This window comes from Canis lupus, chromosome 18 (genome assembly GCF_003254725.2).
Source record: "Canis lupus dingo isolate Sandy chromosome 18, ASM325472v2, whole genome shotgun sequence".
In the NCBI taxonomy this organism is placed as follows: domain Eukaryota; kingdom Metazoa; phylum Chordata; class Mammalia; order Carnivora; family Canidae; genus Canis; species Canis lupus.
The window spans coordinates 22,332,819-22,354,252 of NC_064260.1; the positions used below are offsets into that span (position 1 = coordinate 22,332,819).

Here is a 21,434-nt window from a genome sequence, read left to right on the forward strand (position 1 = left end):
GGATCACGACCTGAGCCAAAGGCAGACAGACGCTCAACCACCAAGCCACCCAGGTGCCCCTAGAGATGTATCTTGAATGCATTATATGGTAAAAATGCTCTGGCCAAATTTACAACGCGACACAATTCAAATTCAAAAACACAGTGATATATTATTCACAACTTTAGTGCAAAAAACAGTATGTATTCTCTGGCCTATCATAAACTAACTTCCCTGGGTCATTTCACATGTCTCCCCAGGGAAAAGTTACTTATCAGCAGTTGTAAGCCTTTAATGGTAGGGCTGATGAGCACCCAATTAGTTTTGGTTCCTTTGTCTTAAGATCCGCACATTAAAGAGGTAGGCACAGGTGAAGCAAACTAATAAATTATTTCTAGACAGTCCAAGTGAAGGGATATTTCTATCTCCTCACGTCCACATGATGATGAGCACAATTTTTTTGAGTCCACTATGCTTTCTGTCTTCCTTATCTGCCTGCCCATCCTTCGCTAATTCACAGCCAACACTGTAACAAGAGGGGTGGGGGACCTAAGCTCCTTGTTAAAAAAAGTAAAAAAAAAAAAAAAAAAAAAAAGAAGACCTTTCATAATCAAATTGTGAAGGTGTCATTTGTATTCTTTATTTTGTGTCTGCATATGTTATAAACAGAACAATGTAATAAATTATCCACATATGGAGGAAATGTAACCACTGATACATATAACAATTGAGTATAATAAAAGAAATCATAGTTTGATACAATGAATTCTACAAGTTCTACATTTTACAAAAATACGATTAGGACCAGACATATAATGGAACAAAGGAAATTAAGATACATTAGACAGGAGACTGATGCACATAAATATCAAAATACCTATCCTATAACCCCCTTCTGTGGCCTTTCTCCATGTCTTCATGTTTTCTTTCTTTCCTGAGGACCATGTGCTACCCTCTTCTCCCTCCTGCCCCCATCTGGTCTCTTTCCTCCACATTCCTCAAAGATTCAATCACTATTTATGTATGACGAAGCTGTGATGATTTCCCCTCTAAATAACTCTTCCTCCCCATATTGCGAGGTAGCAAGAGGCTGCAAAGATTTTACTCTATAGGCTTGTGAGTCTAAGATAAAATGTTTGGAGTGGTTAATAAGAAAATCAAGTTAGGTGACCAAAGGGTACTTGTCTGAACTGTTCAAGAGAAATAGTTGGTCATTTATTTATTGTACTATGGTAAATTGAAAAAATACATAATGTCAATTCTTCTCATACTAAGTAGCACAGGTGTAAAATCTCCTGCTAGAAGCAAGTGACCTGCTTCTTCATTACACTGTTAGCTGCTAACTACCAGATCATATACCAATCAAGCCCTTTGCCTCTTTAAGGTTCCTACAGATTCATCTTTTTATCTACCACTGCCACAATCGAAAAAAGAAAAGGATTCCCGGGTGGCTCAGTGATTTAGTACCTGCCTTCAGCCCAGGGAGTGATCCTGGAGTCCTGGGAGCGAGTCCCACATTGGGCTCCCTGCATGGAGCCTGCTTCTCTCTCTCTCTCTCTCTCTCTCTCATGAATAAATAAATAAAAATCTTTAAAAAAAAAAAAGGAAATCTGTTCTTCATATACAGAGACGAGCATACTGAGACACTCATCTGTGCAAGCACTCATCCCTCCTGTGGCTATCTACTTTCCTTTGGGAGCCTAGGTGAACAGGATTTGTATCCACACAAGTTAACTGGCCTATATAGATTTAACACCGCATACTCCTTGCTTCAAAGTTATATATATATATAAATATATATAAATATATATATATTTTTTTTAACAAGGAATAATTTGATCAAATTAGAGTAGATGGTACTGAGAAGAACATAAAACACAATGTATAAGTCGGGTTTGGTTTTCTCTAATTATTTAATCTTCAAATGGCTGTCTGAAGTACTATGACTCTATAGGAATATGATCAAAGGCTTTATGAAAAGGAGGCATAATTTGGCTTATTTCCTTCCAAATTTTTGAGTCTCCAAGACCAAAAGATCAGGAGTTTTCTCCTAGTTGCTTCAAAAATGTATGGTTGTAAAAAAAAAAAAAAAAAAAGTTTGGTTTATACTTACTTCTGAGAAGGACATTAAACTACTTATGGTGCTATATTAAAATTTAATGAAATTGACAGATTCAAATAGTTCTTTCTAAATTACAAATATATTATATATAACACATATATACATGTATGTGTATAAACATCACTGAATTTTCTTATGTGTGCATTATTTTTTTCATTCGAATAGATAATCAGAAGTTGAAATTATCTATTTCATCCTTTACATGTGATAATACAATCTAGAATGATCTCTGGAATGATTACTTAAGAAGAAAACTCCAGGCATCTACTTTTTACATGAAAATTTTGTTTGTCATCTTAGATAGAGGCAGTGAGAGGGAACAAACATAATTTAAGCATACCTTTTTTTTAAAAAAAAACAAAACAGCAATGTCATTTTTCAGTTCCCCTGAGGAACACATTTTCTGTGCTCTCCCTAAGTACATTTAGCATTATCACTTACTTTTACTGTTACTGTTATTGCACTTTTCCTGTGTATAGAATTATGGTACTTGAGCTTTTCTACTCTGTGTATATGAAACAATCACTCAAAATTTCCAGGGGCTAAGATAGAGAGACAGATAATACATACATACATACTTTTATTATTATTTTTATTTATTTATTTATTTATTTTTACTTACTAACCAAAAGCAGAAAGTAGAGAATTTCTTTTCCTCCCAGTATTCCACTGCCTTTTGCTGGCCTGGAGACCAGTCAGGGAGAGGCAGTGATGATTTCAACCCATCTGAAACTCTTCTGATGGTGTCACACCTTGAAGCCTTCTCTAGTGATAGAGAATGTACCAAGACACATCTGTACTGCCAAACTGAGTTTGGCCCCTCTCATAAACGCTGAAATGTTTAGCCTTCCATATTGAAGGTAAATGGAAGTTTTCTGAATATTATTCAGGTTAAGAATCAAATTCTTGATTAAACTTAAGATTGTACAGAGAAAGGATGCAATATTGCTTAATTTTCCCAAGCTATTTATTTTAATGGGCCAAAGTAAAGCAATAAGTGAATGATCTTTAACCATTTATACAATGTTAGGGTCAAAACTGACCTAGTCTGCTAGCCTGACTGTTCCAAACACTCTAAATTAAAGATTAAGTCCATAATATTCACTGGACTGGAGAGAAAAATCAAATATTCTCATCTACAACATGGGAATCCTTTACACTATAGAAAACCTCATTATTTTTTATTATGCTGCCATTATATACAATAAATTATATGTAACGTGGATAGTAGCCCCTTGGTCATTTTAGCCAGAAATAAAAGTTAATGGTAAAGGATGTTCAAATTTTGGTTTTCATCAGGAGAGCCCTAGTGTTTCAATGCAATATATCCAATGTAGACAAGCAATATTCTGTTTAAGTATATAAATAAAAGGAGACAATTTTGTAGCAACATGGAATTCTAAAATATTAAACAAAAAAGTAAAGAAGAATGTATCTTTCAAATTATTTATTACATTTTAGGATACATTTTGTCCCATTTGACATATTTTGGAAGACAGGAATAAATAGAGATACAAAAAGATATGGCAACAAAAATGTAAAGAATATACTATGAAACTATGAATGACACAAATGATAAATAAATGAAAAATAATATTAATATAGAGCAAAGTAAAATAATACATAAACTGTTGGGGTTATAGCAAGAGCTGCTAAGAGAGAAGAATAATTATAATAATGTAATGGTGGCAAGGTACAAGTGTCATAGGAAAGAGGAATTATATGTTGTGTTGATTTTTTTTATTTTTTATTTTTTAAAATATTTTATTTATTTATTCATAAGAGACAGAGAGAGAGAGAGAGAGAGAGGCAGGCAAAGACATAGGCAGAGGGAGAAGCAGGTTCCATGCAGGGAGCCTGATGTGGGACTCGATCCGGAGACCATGGGATCATGCCCTGAGCTGAAGGCAGATGCTCAACCGCTGAGCCACCCAGGTGTCCCATATATGTTGTGTTTATTTTATTTATTTATTTATTTATTTATTTTAATATGTTGTGTTTAAAAGCTACTCTTATATAATCAGCACTGGGCCATTATCTTAGCCTTGCTGAGTCCTCAGCCATGTGATTCTGGGCACAGAAATTTAGTTTTCCTCAATTTAAAGAAGATACAATATTTACCTCATCCAATGTTCTGTGGATGAAATGATAGAGAAAATACTTAACATCGTGCTGAGAATATTCTAAGAGATAAATTAAAAATATTATCTTGATTTCAAACAAAATCAAATTTAAAACGAGTCAATACAGGGACTTCAGCAGCAGAAGTGACAGCCACTAGGGAGAAAAGTGGCCTAGAGGTCGAGGTGGGAGTTTCTAATCAGGTTGGAAGGGTATAACATCAACGTACAGAGAGTGTAGGTATAGGGAGGAGAAAGGACAATCTACCTTCAGGAATTTCACAAAGCATATTTGGCTGGTTCTATAGCTCACTTGTGGGAAAAATTAGGGGTTGCTTGCTAGTTATATGGGAGCCATATTCCACAGGGCCGAGAAAGCCAAAGTAAGTTATTTATACAGGAGTCTCGGCCGTGGGGTGCAAAAGCTTGGGCAAGTTTGTAAAGTGATCTAACGGGTTACATGAAGTACATGTTAAGATATTTATTATATTTTTTAATCCATAATTACATGTTCCTAATATTTAATAAATGGGTTCATGCTAATATTCTTTTACTTCTTCTGTGAGTTGGTCACCTGTTCTGTGAGGAAGCCCGAGAGAAAACTGTGAGTTACACTCTAAGGAGAAGGTATAGTGAGGTTGTCACTTTATTTGCCCACCTTTATACTGAGGCTTCTTATTCAGTTAGGCAGCTTTCTGGTTTTTATTACCTACTAGTAATTATACCAGTTTTCCTACAACAGGTAAGTGGTAGATGAAAGATTCTTACAAAACAAAAATCACATCATAAAGATAATAAGAAATACACAAACACATGACAAACACATTACTAAAGAAGCGGACACTCCTCATATCATTACAAGTTTTTTATCACCAATATTACAAGATAAAGGCAATGATGACCAAGTTGAACCGGATCAGACACAGGTAGCCAAAAATGTCTGCCATTATCAAGGAACCATATTTGACATCTGTATTGACATTAGCTTTGATGCTAATAGTAAACCTTGCCTGAACACAACATGCTTTAGCACCATAGCAAGTGACATTATGACACCATCACAAACTTCCAAAATTTTCTGCATATAAATATTCCAGTACTTTACCAACTTTCAATAAATTGAATAATAAACAACTGGGAATCTTCTTTTGATCTTTTAATTTAATACTAAAAGACCAAAAAAGGCACACATCATTTGGAAAAATTTGATTCATCCACCATGGAAAAATGGATGAAGTAATATGTATGAAATGATATGGTGCCAAGTCAAACTGTATTTCTTTGTCAGCAAATATTGTTGAAAAGAATAAATAAAAATGGAAGATTTGGGAGAAGTTATCAGACCAAAGTGAGAGGCAAAAGTGTTAGTAATAACAGAATCAAAGTGTAGATATTTCTAATATGTTTAGCTTAAAATAGTACTTCTGTTTTAGTAATACTTAAAGTACTGCTGTAAGCTACTAAAGAAAAATGTACCAATGAATGGAGTAAGACTCAATATAGAATGATTTGTTTAAGATATATATATACACACCATATATATGGCTATATATATATATATATTCGTCTTAATGAAAAAACTGTATATTAGCTATTGAAGAGTGGCTTTTTTTGGTTGGAATTATTCTTTTTAAAAGGGTAATTTTACAGAGAGACCAGTACATGTGAAATTCATTTACTGCATCTGTGACAAGTAGACCAGAATTGGACTCAGGATTTTACAGATGTGATATATTTTGAATTCGGTTGAGACCCTTATATTTTGAAGAATATCTTTAATGTTTTGTATTGAGATAGATAATAACTGAATTTATTTTAACCACAGAGGTTTACTGATTATGTAATGGGAAATTAATTTTAAAACTTCTGGAATATGAAGATTTGATTCTTTTTTGACAGAAGCAGAAGAATGCCAAATTTGTTTAAATTTTTGGTGATGACAAGTGGTTATCACTAACCAGATAGTATAAAGTAAATGGGATGATGGGTGGAAAAAGTAGATGGGAGAAAGTAAACCCGGGTTATCAGCAATATGCTTATGAATTAGCAAAAAATGAACACTAGCTGTTCTTTTAGAGAATTATGATGTGAAAACAGCCCTCTGAAAACAGATATTTGGAAATTTTATGTGATTAGGCTATATAAAATGACGCATGTCATTTTTAAAAGCTGTCATCTCTGTTCCTTTAACAAATTTTAAAGAGAATATTTTAATCTGTTTCTAAGCCCTCCAGATGAAGAACTCCAGTGGGTTTTAAAGCAATTTGTTTGTATAACATTACACATATGTATTTAAATACCACATTTTCTGACAGCAAGAACAGATTACTGGTATCAAGGAAGATAGACATTTATTTGTGGAATCTCCACAATTAACAAAATTTATCTTCAATTTCAAACTTAGAGAATGAGTAGCAAGAACTGGCAAGTACAAACTCTGATCCATTCCTTCTAATTCTGATATATCCTTGTGGGTTATCTTTCTTGTTATGGATAGTCATTAAAACTAGACATCAAAATACCAAAATAAGCTTAACTTAGAAGCAGAATTTCAGATAACTCTATCATAAAATTTCAGACCAAGATTTTTAAAATATTGACACACAATGAATGCTCTCTCTAAAATACTATTATTAATCATATTTTAATGTGATCAAATATATCTATTAGATAAAATAAAAACAATAGTTTTAACTTATTTCACTGACTTATGTTTTTGTAAATGTTTTATGATGTTAATAATATGTTAGCAAATCAATACATACATTTAATTAAGAAGTAAGTATATACATACTGAGATCATAAAATAAAAGAAAAAGTAGTGATTAAAGGACATGATAAAAAGAAAGTGATAAAGGTGTAAAATAAAATTAAAAGTACATTAACAATATTTGGATTCTTGTTAAGATTCTTTAATAAGCAACGGAGACCATTAGCAATATCTGAGTGACAGAGTTAAATTGTGTGAACTTTGGAAAATAATTCTCTTACCTATTGGAAACAAACTGAGGGTTGCTGGAGGGGAGGCGGGTGGGTGAATGAGGTAAGTGAGTGATGGGCATCATTAAGGAAGGCACGTGATGTGATGAGCACTGGGTGTTCTATGCAACTGATGAATTATTGAACACTACATCTGAAACTAATAATGTATTATATGTTGGCTAATTGAATTTAAGTAAATTTTAAAAAGGAATACTCCTTTATAATAAAAATGTTATTTTTATTAAAAATTGAAAAAAAATGTTCTTGAATATATTTGGTCATTGAATAAGTAAAACTGTCACACACAAGCAAAAAAAAAAAAAATCTGATAGCCACATATATGGGAGAAGGGAGACGGAGCAGGCACAGTGACCAGTAATTAAATTATTCAAATTATGAGTGAAAGGTCATAAAGGCCATAATTAGGAGTCCTCAGGAATAAGAGTCAACAGACAGGAGTGTGATAAACTGGATGCGGAGGGCAAAGGGCAGGCTGGTGAGAAGAAATCAGATTGCTCACAGTGGTAGTGACTGGGAGACCAGAGACAGATGAATGATAGTGCCATTACCAGAAACAGAAAGTCAGAAGCAGAAACTGCTTCTATAGAGAGTAGGTAAGATTCGGACATAATGAGTTCCAGTTTATGGTGAGGCTTTGAAGCAGAGCACACACTGCATATTTGAGAACACAGATCTGATACTCAAAAGAGGGCCAGAAAAAAAAAAAAAAAAAAAGAGGGCCAGAAGGTGCACTGGTAGATTTACAAATTGCTCATGTGGTTCCCCTAAGACAACAAAACTCAAAACAAAAACAAAAACTGTAGCAAAACACAAAGGACACCGCATCATAGATTAGGAAAGAAAGCAATACAGGGAGTCCAAGGAGAACACACAAGGCATGATCAGAAAGAGAAAGAGAACAGAAAGGGAAGGGTCATGAAAGCCCAGGGCTGTTTCACAGAGAACCGGAGAACCAGGAAAAGGCATCAGGTCTGCAAAATAAGTTAAGAGAAGCAATGGGGGTGGTGGGGTGGGGTGGGGGTAGTGGTGGTGGGGGTGGGGGTAGTGGTGGTACTAGATCCAGTCATTAGATAGACGAATATACAGAAATCTGCTCTGACTCTGATCTATCCATTTATACAATGAAGTAAAACCAGGATTAATTTAATGAGTGATACATCAAAGATGGGTTAATAACCATGTTGTTAAAAGTATAAACAACAACTACAACAACAACAAACTAAATCAGAGTCAGGATGGGCTACATATTCTAATTAGAGTTCTAATATTAAAATTTAATATTATTACATCATTTCTTTTTCCTTCAAGTCATTGCTGCTATCTGGGAATTAAAATTATTCAACCAGATATTATGTAAGATCTCCTGTAGCTCTAAAACAATCAGAGTTCTTCTAAAAATGACATTATTCCATATGCAGATAGAGGTTAAGATGGATACTCTCAAAAGTTGCCACTAAAGAAAGAGAACACATATTATTCCAGATTATGTCTGAATTATAAATAATCCTTCAGTATTAAACACATTAAACAAACCCCAAATATAGTATATTAAAATCATGTTAAACACTAAAATTAACTTTTGTAAAAATGATTTTTGATTTTTGTCCTGAATTTTAGCCACACCTTTTTTTTTTTTTTTTTTGCAGTCACACTTATTTAATTATTTCATGGCTTATGGCACCTTAAATGGCTCTCAAGTGAAAAGAAACTTGTTGACTTGCTTAACCAAGTGTCTAGGTGAACAGAAACTTAATAAAAACACATATTATCTTATATTAAAGGTGGATACTGATTTTATGTTCATAGCAGAGACCAGAGAAACTTAAAATTATAAGTTCTTCTTATTGCCCTACAGAATTCCAATAAATTATTAGACACATAAAAACTGGGAAAATAAATTTGATATCTCTGCTTTATTTAAGTTAGATTTAGCTGTCCAAAAGCCAAAGCTGTTCATTTCGGCAAGCCTCACATTTGTCTGAAAGTGCCTTTAATCGAAGGCTTTCCCTTACATAATCACCATGAAGCACCCTGTGTCCTTAGGTAAAAATTAGCCAATTTCATATACTTAAGACTGTGCAAAGAGAAGGAAACTGTGACTTACTGCTTTTTCTCTCCCACGTTCCACCTGATGTGGCTTCGCCGTGCGTGCTGCCTGGGGCTGTTCTTTCACTTTTTGAGTCACCTCATCATCTTCCTTGGGCGAACCTGAGGGTGAACCAGGGAGTTGATCTTCCATCTCGGTCTGGGTCTGGGGTTGCTCCTCCTCTACCACCTGTGGAGCCACTCTGCTCGCAGGCTTTCCTTCAGCAGTTGGTACTTGAGTTTTAACTAAGTCTTGTTTCTGTTCCTCCTCTAGAGCTGATGGTTTTGTTGCTGGGGGTAACTTTTTGTCTTCAGAGGCTGGCTTTTTTTCTTCAAGAGGTGGTTTTTTTTCTTCTGGGAGAGGCTTTTTGTCTTCAGAGGGTGGCTTTTCTTCTTGAGGGGCTGAAGTTTTGTCTTTCTCTAGTTTACCCTCTTGTTTCTGATCTGTGGTTGCCTTTGGGACAATCTTTTCAACTGACAGTATTTCTTGCACTTTTTCTGGAATGATTTGCTCAGCTTCCATTTTGACTTCTTGTTCCTTCTTTTTCATTTTTACTTGGATAGGCATTGCTGTTTTGGGAGATGGTTGTTCTGGAGGGACAGGCATAGGAGTGGCTTTTGGTCCTGAGGGTGTAAGTGGCATCTTGCCCATATCGCCAAGCTGTCCTGATAGTGCTCTCTGGGTTTGGCAATTTAAACAAAGCCATTCTTGAATCTGCAAATAAAATAGCAATGAACGGATTAACTATATCATAATGCATCTGTTTTGGTCCACATAAGGTTAACATCTGGTGATTTCTAGTTGCTTTTTTTGTATAGGCAGAAGGAAGGTCACTGTTTCCCAAATGAATGAAATTGTGACTTCTGAGGAAGACTGCAAAAGGACTTATGTATAATCTAAACTTATGAGGAATCCCTAAAGATTGGCAATTCACTCTCCTCACCACAAGGAATTAGAAAAAATAAAAATAAAAAAGCATTAAAGATGGAGCTGGGAGCAGAGGTCAGGGGGTGGAGACAGAGCCAGGGGAATAGTCACTTTTTTTGGTGAAAAATCTCCATTTGTTCCAAATGGAATATTTTTTAGGTCGGTGGCTTCAAAATTGGTATTTCATATATTTACATAAAATTATTAAATTTTATGGTCATGTTCTTTTTTTTAAATATTTCTTTAAATTTATTCATGATAGAAAAAGAGAGAGAGAGAGAGAGGCAGAGACACAGGCAGAGGGAGAAGCAGGCCCCATGCCGGGAGCCCGATGTGGGACGGGATCCCAGGACTCCAGGATCGTGCCCTGGGCCAAAGGCAGGCGCTAAACCGCTGAGCCACCCAAGGATCCTCTATGGTCATGTTCTTTTAACTGCAATTAACCAGAGTTCTGTTAGGATCCAGCGTATAATCTCCTATCTCTTGATGTGGGTCAAATGTAGCTCTATCTACTAGAGTAGAACTTTACAATGTACATGAAAAGTTTTCAAGAATCATTTGTGCCTAATCCTCTATCTGCTTTAGGACTGAAAGATAACTTCATTCTTAATACTCATTCACATTTCTTCTGCAACTGAGCAAGATGGAATCATGGGATCAAATTGTTTGGTATCTCCCCCCAGAGTTTCTTGCTGACTAAAACAGCTCCTCATACTTCTGGTCCTTGGTGTAATCCATGGGCCACCTATACCAATGGACTGAGGAGGTCATCAAACATGCAAATTCCTAGATACTCCTAGCACTGTTTTACTAGGATCCTGGGGTAGGAGAAGGAGTTCATAAACTGGCTAATTCTTGGTTGATTCTTTTGCAAGCTAAATTCTGAAAACTACTCTCACATACAAATGATGGCATGGGAGACTGATTATGTTAGACTGATAAGATTGCAGGATTCCTCCCTTACTGAGACATGTTTGCTTTTTCTTACCTTATAACTATTTTAATGTAAGACTAAAGGCTATATGTGAAACTTTTATTTGTTAAATTTAACAAATACCTACTCTGTAAAGCTCACAGTTGGAAGGGCATACAAAGAGGATTCATGTGGTACACTGTTTTCTGAGTTCAGTTTCAAGCTCTCTAGTTACAGGACTTACGATCACTTACTCTTCTAGAATATTATTAAGGATCTAAGTTTCATTTCTTCAGCTTCTAATTTTTTCATATATAAAAAAAATGTTGCTGACTAGTAATGACTGTTTTGCAATCTGTAAGCCATTATAATTCTTATATATTTATCTGAAGAGTAAAGACAAAAGTCCATAATTTAAGTTTGGTAAAATGCTCTCTATAAAACATCAGTATGCATGGGTTCATTTGCTTTTTTGTGTGTATGACCAACCAATACTAATTTTCTTATTAATTTCAGGTCTAAACAATTCTAAAGTGCGTTGTAGCTCCTTCAAGTAAGAACTGGATATAAAAGTCTTAGGAGGGGCACCTGGGCGGTCATGATCCTGACGCCCAGGGAGTGAGCCCAGAGTTGGGGCTCCCTGCTCAGCAGGGGAGCCTGTTTTCCCTCTCTCTCCCCGCCCCTTACTCATGCCTTTTCTCTCTCTCTCAAATAAATAAAATGTTTATTTATTTATTTTTTAAGATTTCATTTATTCATGAGAGACACAGAGAGAGAGGCAGAGACACAGGCAGAGGGAGAAGCAGGCCCCATGCAGAGAGCCCGATGTGGGATTCGATCCCGGGTCTCCAGATCAGGCCCTGGGCTGAAGGAGGTGCTAAACCGCTGAGCCACCTGAGCTGCCCAAACCTAATCTTAAAAAAAAAAAAAAAAAAAAAAAAAAAAAAAAGGTCTTAGGAAAGAAACTGATTTGACCCCTTATGTCAAATACGTAAAGCTCGTTCCAGCCCTTGTGCTGGATAGTCCCTGGAGGAGGCACTTCCATTATGCCTACAGAAAATCAATTTTTATCTGTGCTGTGGTTTTAAAAACCATTACTCAGCTGAGCCACATCTGAAGATATTTTCATTCAGAACCTGAAATTTTTTAAAAAACAAAAGCTGACACAAATAGCTGCATCATTGCTGTTTTGTCACATGGATTCTAAAAACCCAGTGCAGGTGTGTGTTAAGCATTCCTGTCAGGCCACGTCCTAATGTAAGTAAGTTAGGAAGTTTTTAATATACCAGGAATAAACATATCATTACATTGCAAATCTTTATCAATAGTGTGATCCTTTGATCTGAGTTTTTGAAACAAATTATGCTCACAAAGTTATCTCTTGCTACGTATAGTATACAATGGTACACAACTCTTGTTAAAATGAAGATGTTTTACTGGCAAATCGAACTCCAATAAAAAATATACAAAAAAAAAGAAAATGTTTTGAGAAAATAAACAAAGTGACTATTTCAAGGTACTATACTTATTATTTTCATGTATTTGAAATTTAGGTAAGGGGATAAAAGATATAATCTATTTAATCCATAGTGTCACATAAAGCACTTCATTTTTCCAGTTTAAAATAATGTTTGATAAACCTACAAGCAGTGATAACCCACGCTACTATGGTCTGCACAGAAAGGGAAGGCAATAATGTCAGTCTGAAAGAAAAAGGATCTTACCCCCAGAGCCTCACTGGCTAGATCAAACTTCTGTTTTGGTAAAGTTTCCATTCATATCCGGTTAAACCTGATTATTTTTATACTTGGTCTCTCAGTTGCATGCCTGATTTGCATCTGAAATAAGATTGTTAAGACAAGCCTAATTCTTTTGACTTTACGCTTTGACTAATTGTCACCAAAATTAATTTGGAAACTCACTTTACTAACATGTAAAATAACGATGACAGCATAATTCACTTATGTATCTACTCTGTATATAGTTATTCAGTTTATATCTATGGAGTACATGTACTACTGGGCAAGTATATATGTAAGGCTTATTCCATCAGGGATCTCACATTCAAGTAAAAGGAATAAGATACAGGTTAAAATATGCAGTAGAAAGATATATGTGTGCAAGGAAAATGGAAAGGATGTAACTGTTTTAACAGTATTGTCTGATGAATTTATTTAGAACCTAAGGAATTTGATATTTTAGAAATCACACAAAAAAACCTTTTTTCACCAATTAGAAATGCTGAATTGGAAGTCTCATATGTGTGTCTCTTCTTTCTGCAGCCCTAGAACCAAAATTTGAATGCCAATAAATTCAATAAGCAGAGGAAGTTATAACATCAATATGGAAGTAAAAAGAGGAGGAACATACAGTAACCAAAATTTTTCTATTTCTTTAAATATGTGAATTTAAATTTTATCAAGATAGTGGGTAAGAAAAGGCAGAGGCTAGGGTAAAACTCAAAAGTAGAAATGAGAAATGCAAAACTGATCTAATTTTAACAGTGAGTAAAAAGTAAAAATGAATTTTCAAGAGAGTTCATTTTGGACAATACAGAATATCATCATTATATCATCATTAAATACAAACACAATTACTAGAAAAATTGGCTTCACAAGGGGCAATTTAGGAAATACTCTACAACCACATAAGATGTAAAAATCTGTAGTTCACAATTTTTTTTGCATTCTTTAACAAAAATAATCCCAAGGATTTCTGTATCACTGTATTCAAGGATTTCATTACAGTATTACATTTCGAAGTCCAAAAACATATTATGTCCCCTCTTAAGCTCCTCAACAGCCACACCATTAAATACTCATAATGTTTCTAGTTCAATAGCAATCTATGAAAATACAAGAAAACACACTGAAAAATACAAATACTTATAGTTTTGTGTTTTTTTTTTTTAACATACAGGTCACCATTATGGATGCTTTCAGACTATTTCCATTGGCTTCACTATGTTTTAAAATATGTTTTATTTTCAGTATTCTATAAATATCCCCAATCATGTAAAACATAATGAAAGTTTTTTTACCTATGTTATTATCAAACGTATCAAACAAATTCAGAAGACTCTATGAGACCAATTGCTTTTTGGGCTTCAACATTAATAACCAGGGACATCAAAGTCATCCCCAAGTAGGGAAAATCTGATAAACAAAGAGTGTATATAAAAAATAACTCCATGTTGATCACAACATCCTAGAATGTATTCAATTGTCAGTTGGTACATGTTAATAGGATATGTTTATTTTAACATCAAATCATCAGGGCTTGTTCAAAGCAATGCTCCACAAATCCATTAATCTTAAGAGGAAAGTAGGAAATGAAGGCAATAAAAACCCAGAACAGGGATGCTGCTGTGCTACTCAGCATTTTTCCATCAGTAAGCAATTTGCTTTATATAACATTTCAGTTGTAACTATAGCAACAATACCATTAAGGAAAATCTCAGAACTTCAGGCCTGCCTACTTATTTTTCTGAGTGTCATTTCGGAAGCATGCTAATAAGACCTGCAGCAGGTTCAAAGTTGGCCGTTAGACTTAAAATGGTAGAGAAATGATGGCTAGCGAAGCCTGCATGAGCATTCATATCTGTGTCTGAGAAATCTTCACCACATGTTGGCATGAATTTTCATTAAAAGACCAACCAGCCTAATTTGGAAACTCACAGTTTCCATCAGTAAGAATATGTAAGCAGAGATGACGTGCCCCCTACTCAAAATTCTGTAAAGGAAAACCAAGCAATCAAAGGAATTGATGCTTGAATATGTTGGAGTTTCCAGCCTACTATTAGGTTTCTGAGTCGACAATAAAAATTTTACAGAGGTTCCTGTTTGTCTAGTTATCTTCTTATCACTCAAGGTGTTATTTTTTGAGCAAAAAATAATTACACTGATAATCTGTTTAGAAATCACTATTTACACATTGACAGACCCCCAAATTGGGGAGCAAGTTGTTACTGCAACTTGTCATTAGTATTAGTCTCACCAAAGTCTCAGATTAAGGTGTTCTGGTTACCTAAGGTCTATATATACATATATATTTTTTTTTTAAGAGATACTCTAGGGACGCCTGGGTGGCTCAGTGGTTTAGCATCTGTCTTCAGCTCAGATCACGATCTCGGGGTCCTGGGATCAAGTCCCATATCAGGCTCCCCACAGGGAGCCTGCTTCTCCCTCTGCCTATGTCTCTGCCTCTTTCTCGGTGTTTCTCGTGAATATATATATATATATTCATATATATATGTATATATATATATATATATATTTAAAAAAGAGATACTCTAAAAATTTTTTTAAAAATTTTTTAAAAAATTTTTTTTGAGAGAGAAAGAGAGATAGTGAAATAGAGCACAAGAGCGGGGTGGGGGTAGTGGCAAAGGAAGAGAAGGCTGATGCAATGCGGGGATCTGCGTGGCTAGATCCCAGGACCCTGGGATCAGGACCTGAGCTGAAGGCAGACACTCAACTGATAGAGCCACCCAGGTGCCCTGGGCCCAAAGAGTTCTATAATTCAAGTGGACATTCTGAAAATCAGATTTTTTTGTTTAAATTTCTAAATTAATTTCCTTTTGTTATCTGTAAAAGGGAAAAAGATTGAACTTGCAGTTGGTGCAGTCTTTTTTGCAGATTATACAAGCAGTTGCTAGACTACAAAATCAGGATATTAGAAATCTGTGATCATTCATGAGGCTGCACTTTACAAGTACATGCAGTGATGTATATGTGGTATTTCTATTCTTATTCTGTCCCTCCTAAAAATGAAAGAGATGTGCATCAGCTACTCTTCTTATTACACTGTTTTTTACTAGAGTGTATAGCTTCCTTAGTATTTTTGTTCCCTTTAAAATCAATGAAACAAGAAAAACCTGTATCCAAAATGTATAAATGAATGATTGGGGCTATTCCTCATTTATCTTCTATGTAGATGCAAGAATTCTATCAGGATATATTAGAACATAAATACACACATGAAAACTAAGACAAAACAAATGGGCTATTTAAATATTAATTTCCAATGTAATTGCTGAACATTAAGGGTAGGAATCAATAATGAAACCTAACAGAATACTGGATGCTGTTAGGAACTTGTACTGCGATTGCTCTTCCTGGGTTGAAATTGATCCATGGTCATGTCTCTACTCATCTCTTCTTCTTCTTCTTCTTCTTCTTCTTTTTTTTTAAGATTTTATTTATTTATTCATGAGAGAGAGAGGCAGAGACACAGGCAGAGGGAGGAGCAGGCTCCATGCAGGGAGCTTGACATGGGACTCGATCCCGGGACTCCAGGATCACGTCCTGGGCCCAAGGTAGGCGCTAAACCGCTGAGCCATGCAGGGATCTCCTCATCTCTTCTTTTATGTGGATGCTTATTTCTCTAAGACCCCACACCCTCACACCCACACAAAGTCTCTGTTTCACTGATTTGAAGCGCTTAGTATAAGTTTCTATATAATGTAAACCACATTAACAGTTATCTCCATAAATAGCAATATGCCAACCAAAGTCATGTATATTATGCCAGGGATTAAAACTATATTTAGATTAGAACTGCATACTTTCAGTTGACATTCTTTTTCTGTCCATTTTTCTTTGACTAAACCAGGATCATTTTTCTAGTCACTTTCTCATCACAATTCATATGTATTTTTCTAAAGTAGGAAAGTGATCTCTGAGTGTTCGATGTTTTAAATACCCTTAAATAAGTAATATATAAATACACACATGCATTAATTAAAATACCTCTTAATTATTCCTTTAACACATTTTTGACAGAACTTGAAGAAAATCACAGGCTTAGTTTCCTTTTGGAAAGACATACATATATTTATGCAAATATGTATATTTGCAAATATGTATATATGTAAGAACTACATAGGGCTCATTTCCCTATAATGTCTTCCTTTCTTGTTTCCTTCCTTCCTAACCATCCCCCACCTTCTTTCTTTATATCTGTATAGAGGTCAGCAAGAAGAGTGAGCTCACTAAGACTATTCTTTGATTAACAAATCTATCTGACTTGGGTTCAGTCACAGACATTAGGGTAAGTGATCTCCCACCAGTGTGTATAAAGGACAACTCCAAAGACACAGCTGTTTTCTCACTGGTAACCAATGATGCAAACTTACGAGTAATCATCCCTAATTATTGTGTTGACTTTCGCTAACTCAGCTCTAGCGAAAACAGAAGGCTTAAAGAGAAGGCTTATCTTTGATTCATAGCATTTCTATTTGTGATTAATTGTTCTAGGGTACTACATTCTAGGTGGAGTTATTTATATGAATCTAGTATAAAAAATAACCAACAATTTTAAAAATATGGATAGTAAGTTCATTTTTTTAATAATCAGTTCTCATACCTCTGCTCTTACAGACTTGTTTCTTATATCCCTATTACAAAAAGTATCTATTTTGTATATGTTAATTATTACATCAGAGCAAAAAATACCTTTTCAGCCTAACGTCATCACTAGTCAGCACTACAGGCAATGAGTAATTGAATTATAATTAATTTTGAAGATTTTAAACACTTCATCACAGAGGAATTTTAAGATTACAAAGCTATTGCATTTGGAAGATAGATTATCTAAGGCACATTGAGTAAAATCTGTAGAACATTTTATAGGATAAATAAAAAGTAGTCCCAACTTTTAAATTTTAGCATCACTGTGGATATATTGTGACAGAGGTTTTCACAGACTAGGGAGCCTGAAATGTAAGAAGGTGGGGGTTGCACCAGACTGATTAGATGATGGAGAATGGATGCAAGGTGGTTGGAAAAATTGGGCAGGTGGTAAGTCCTTCTACAATGCAGCAGGGCACGGTGCAGTACTGGAAGCTTTTTTTGCAGGGAAAATCAGTTGTTGATTCTGCAAGGTAGTTGTCCAAGATGAACTATATTTCCAAAAATCCCCTTACCTAAATGTTTTCCATTATCATGTGGCACCAGAGACATTTTGTGCAAGATATGGAGGGCAAAAGCAAAGCAGTGCTTTTTGCATGCTCAGACAGCTGGACTAGGGTCACCAGGTACCACTGTAGCTCACACGTGTTGCTTACTGCTTAGCTTGGGACAGCAGGCAGGCCTGCAGCTCTGTTTCCTCTGGATTTCTTCAGCTTCTTCCTTAGCATTTAGGATGGAGACATTGAGAACACACAGAGGTTCTGGTCTGTATTCTAGCTTTATCCCTGCTCTCTATTTTAAATTCATCTTCCCTTCCTCTGCCTGCCTTCTACTCTCCAAGCTCTAGTCAGCCATCAGCAGTCACTTACCCAGCTCCCACAATTGCATAAGGTCGAATCCTTAAAACAAGTCCCTTATTATATAGATTCTATGCTTCCTACTAGTTCTGTTTCTTTAATTAAAGCCTAAGTGAGACAGGGTGAGTCAACTTGTTATCAAGAGGTCATGATGTTTTACACTTTTATCCATTAATACTGGTATGTGTGCAAAGTAATTTTAATAGTCTATCTTAGATCTTAAGTTATATGGCAAAGAAAGTACACTTAAATGGAATTCAAGAGAAGTAAGGACTATCTTTACATTAATTATATATTCATATGTGATTTATATATGGTCATACAAGGAAGATAATGATCTATTATAGAGTCTAGGCTGAAACTAGTAGGGATAGGAAAAAATTCAAATTTAAATACACATTCAAGAAGGGGTTGGTTTCTCAGGGTATGACTACAGGCATCTGTTTTAAAGATGGTCATTTCTTCAAGCCGTTCTTTTTCTGGCAGCCAATCATAGACCTCAGGATCTAAGTCTCATATACTGAACCTGAACCCCATCTGCATTTAAAAATATATAGATTAATACATAAATATACATGTTTCTTTTTTATAGGCTACCTGTTCATGAAAAATTTTTGAATATGCAACTATCATCAAACATTATCTTGAATATTCTGATGCCCTGAAAGATTTTTTTTAAAGATTTTATTTATTTATTCATGAGAGACACAGAGAGAGGCAGAGACACAGGCAGAAGGAGAAGCAGGCTCCATGCAGGGAGCCATGCCCTGGCGCTAAATCGCTGAGCCACCCAGGTGTCCCATGACCTGAAAGATTTTTTTAAGAATGCAATTTTTATTTTGATGCAATTTTTATTGTTTATTTGTTTACATATTTTATTTAATGACCCCACTATTGGGGAAATATTCTAAGTACAATAATGCAAACATAAATCAGAATGTCTGCTGTAAGAGAACAGGGAGGACTGAAGTAGTTAAAGTAGTTTAATTCCATAAATAAAATATTATTCATTTCCTTCACTATCTGGTACTCGACAATATGCCAATAATATATATTATACATTCAAGACATTCAGAACTCAATCTCTGGCTCTATATTGTATTGCTGTCAGCAAATAGGTAGGTGTAGCCCTCAAAAGTCTGAAGACTCATTAGTTTCTCACAGAATCCAGGGAAGAATAGATATTTCAAGTAGGTTTAACTTGCACATGTGTTGTTGTCTCTGGTTTTTGAGCCAGTAAGGATGGGATGGTAGTGAAGAGCAGCTGAGACTGGGAGACTGGATAATATAGGAAACCCAATTGGCAGAAATATTAATAAGCATTAGGCAGCAAAAACATTACCATTACCCTATTCATTCATTCAATGAAAAAACTAGTAATTTTAGGACTACACTCCAGTTTAATGGACAGTAAACGGTAGCCCACATAAACCAGATTTTGAATAAAGGGCGTAAGTTCAATTATTTTTGGCTAAAGAACAAGAGATATTGACTGATGGATCCTAATAACCAGATCCCAACAGCCTTCCAACTACCATCAACTTGAACGACCCCTGGAGATGATCCCAGAACTTAGGGCAGTCTATGTATACTAGTCACTTCAAGGAGCCTAGGACACCCCAGTCGACCCTTGTTATCACGCTCTCCCTCCCCTCAGATCTGCTCAGTGCTTCCTAGACAGTGAGAATACGACACCAAGGATGGATCAGGAGTGAGGGGAGAGGAAGAGAGAAAAGGAGAGGTCTTGTCAGAAACACATGGAAGGCTTAGTTTTCGCAACTGCCCATATTGCTGTCCGGATGGCTGTGGGAGTGCTATCTCCAGGAACCTGTGGTGTCCTGAAGGCCTCTGAGCACAGGACATGCAGCTCTGTGACCCGGGGAAGCAGCTGGATCTTCACTGTCTGACATGCTTGGCCAAGGCAAATGATTATTAAGTCAGAAAATGGTATGATGGGCCACCCGGGTGGCTCAGCGGTGTAGCACCTGCCTTCGACCCAGGGCATGATCCTGGGGTCCTGGGATCAAGTCCCATGTTGGGCTCCCTGTGTGGAGCCTGCTTCTCCCTCTGCCTGTGTCTCTGCCTCTCTCTCTCTCTGTCTCTCTCATGATTAAATAAATAACATATTTTTTAAAAAAAGGAATACGGTATGACAGTGAATCTGTCATCTCAGAAAGAATCAGATAAAGAAATGTATCTTAAAACAAAAAAACAAACCAAACCAAAACAAAAAACCCACAGCTTTCTGAGCCTTTAGGTGTGTACAGTGTGCCTGGCTGAAAAATAGAACTATCAAAGAGAATTCTCATTTTTAACAGATAGTTGATTTCCATTTAGCATATAACTTCCTCCCGAGGCTACTTGCATCTGAAGAGGACAAGCTTACCCTGAAGCAATGACAGTACACTGCAGAGGTTACAAGCTTGCAGAGATGAGTAGGGCGGCTAGAGAAGAAATGGAAGGAGGGAATTGACATTGTCCAGAAAAGACTGTCCTAACTTACAAGGAATTTAAAGATTTAAAAATAGAGGAGGGACAGGTTCTGGGAGCCAGTGAATATACTTGTCTCATTTACTCCTCATGACAATCAGAGGAGAGAATTTCTACAAACAGGTTCACTGTACAGAGGAGCACACTGAAGAACAGAAGCTGAGTCACATCATGATCATTATCTAAAGCTAGCAGTAAGTGGCAGATCTCAGATGAGGCCACAGCTCATAGATTTAGATTTCAAAGAAGAGAAATGGTACTTAAGTCAGAATTAGAGGTGGGATTTCCTAGACATGACATGCAAAAGAAGATAACAGGGACCAGATTCTTGGAAAATAGCTCCACCAAAACAAGAAGGGAAACCAGAAAAGCAAACAGGATCATTCAAGAAAGTGGGAGGAAAACCAGCAGTTTTTAGTAAATTCAAGTGAAAAAGATGAGAATTTCAAGGAAATGAAAGGCAATACTGCCAAATACCGCACTGAGGTTAAATAACGCATTTCTAAAAGATTGGCAGACAAGTCTCT

General features: G+C 35.8%; 1 protein-coding gene across 5 annotated transcripts in view; it reads right to left on the minus strand.

The window, feature by feature from the left end:
• The window catches only part of PCLO (piccolo presynaptic cytomatrix protein), a 390,134-nt gene that overhangs the window by 203,967 nt on the left and 164,733 nt on the right, over nucleotides 1-21,434 (minus strand). For all 5 annotated transcript variants that reach the window (XM_049096822.1, XM_049096821.1, XM_049096819.1 and 2 more), the window contains exon 4: nucleotides 9,329-10,024. In XM_049096822.1, coding sequence (XP_048952779.1) covers nucleotides 9,329-10,024 — 696 coding nt within the window. The remainder of the gene's footprint in view (nucleotides 1-9,328; nucleotides 10,025-21,434) is intronic.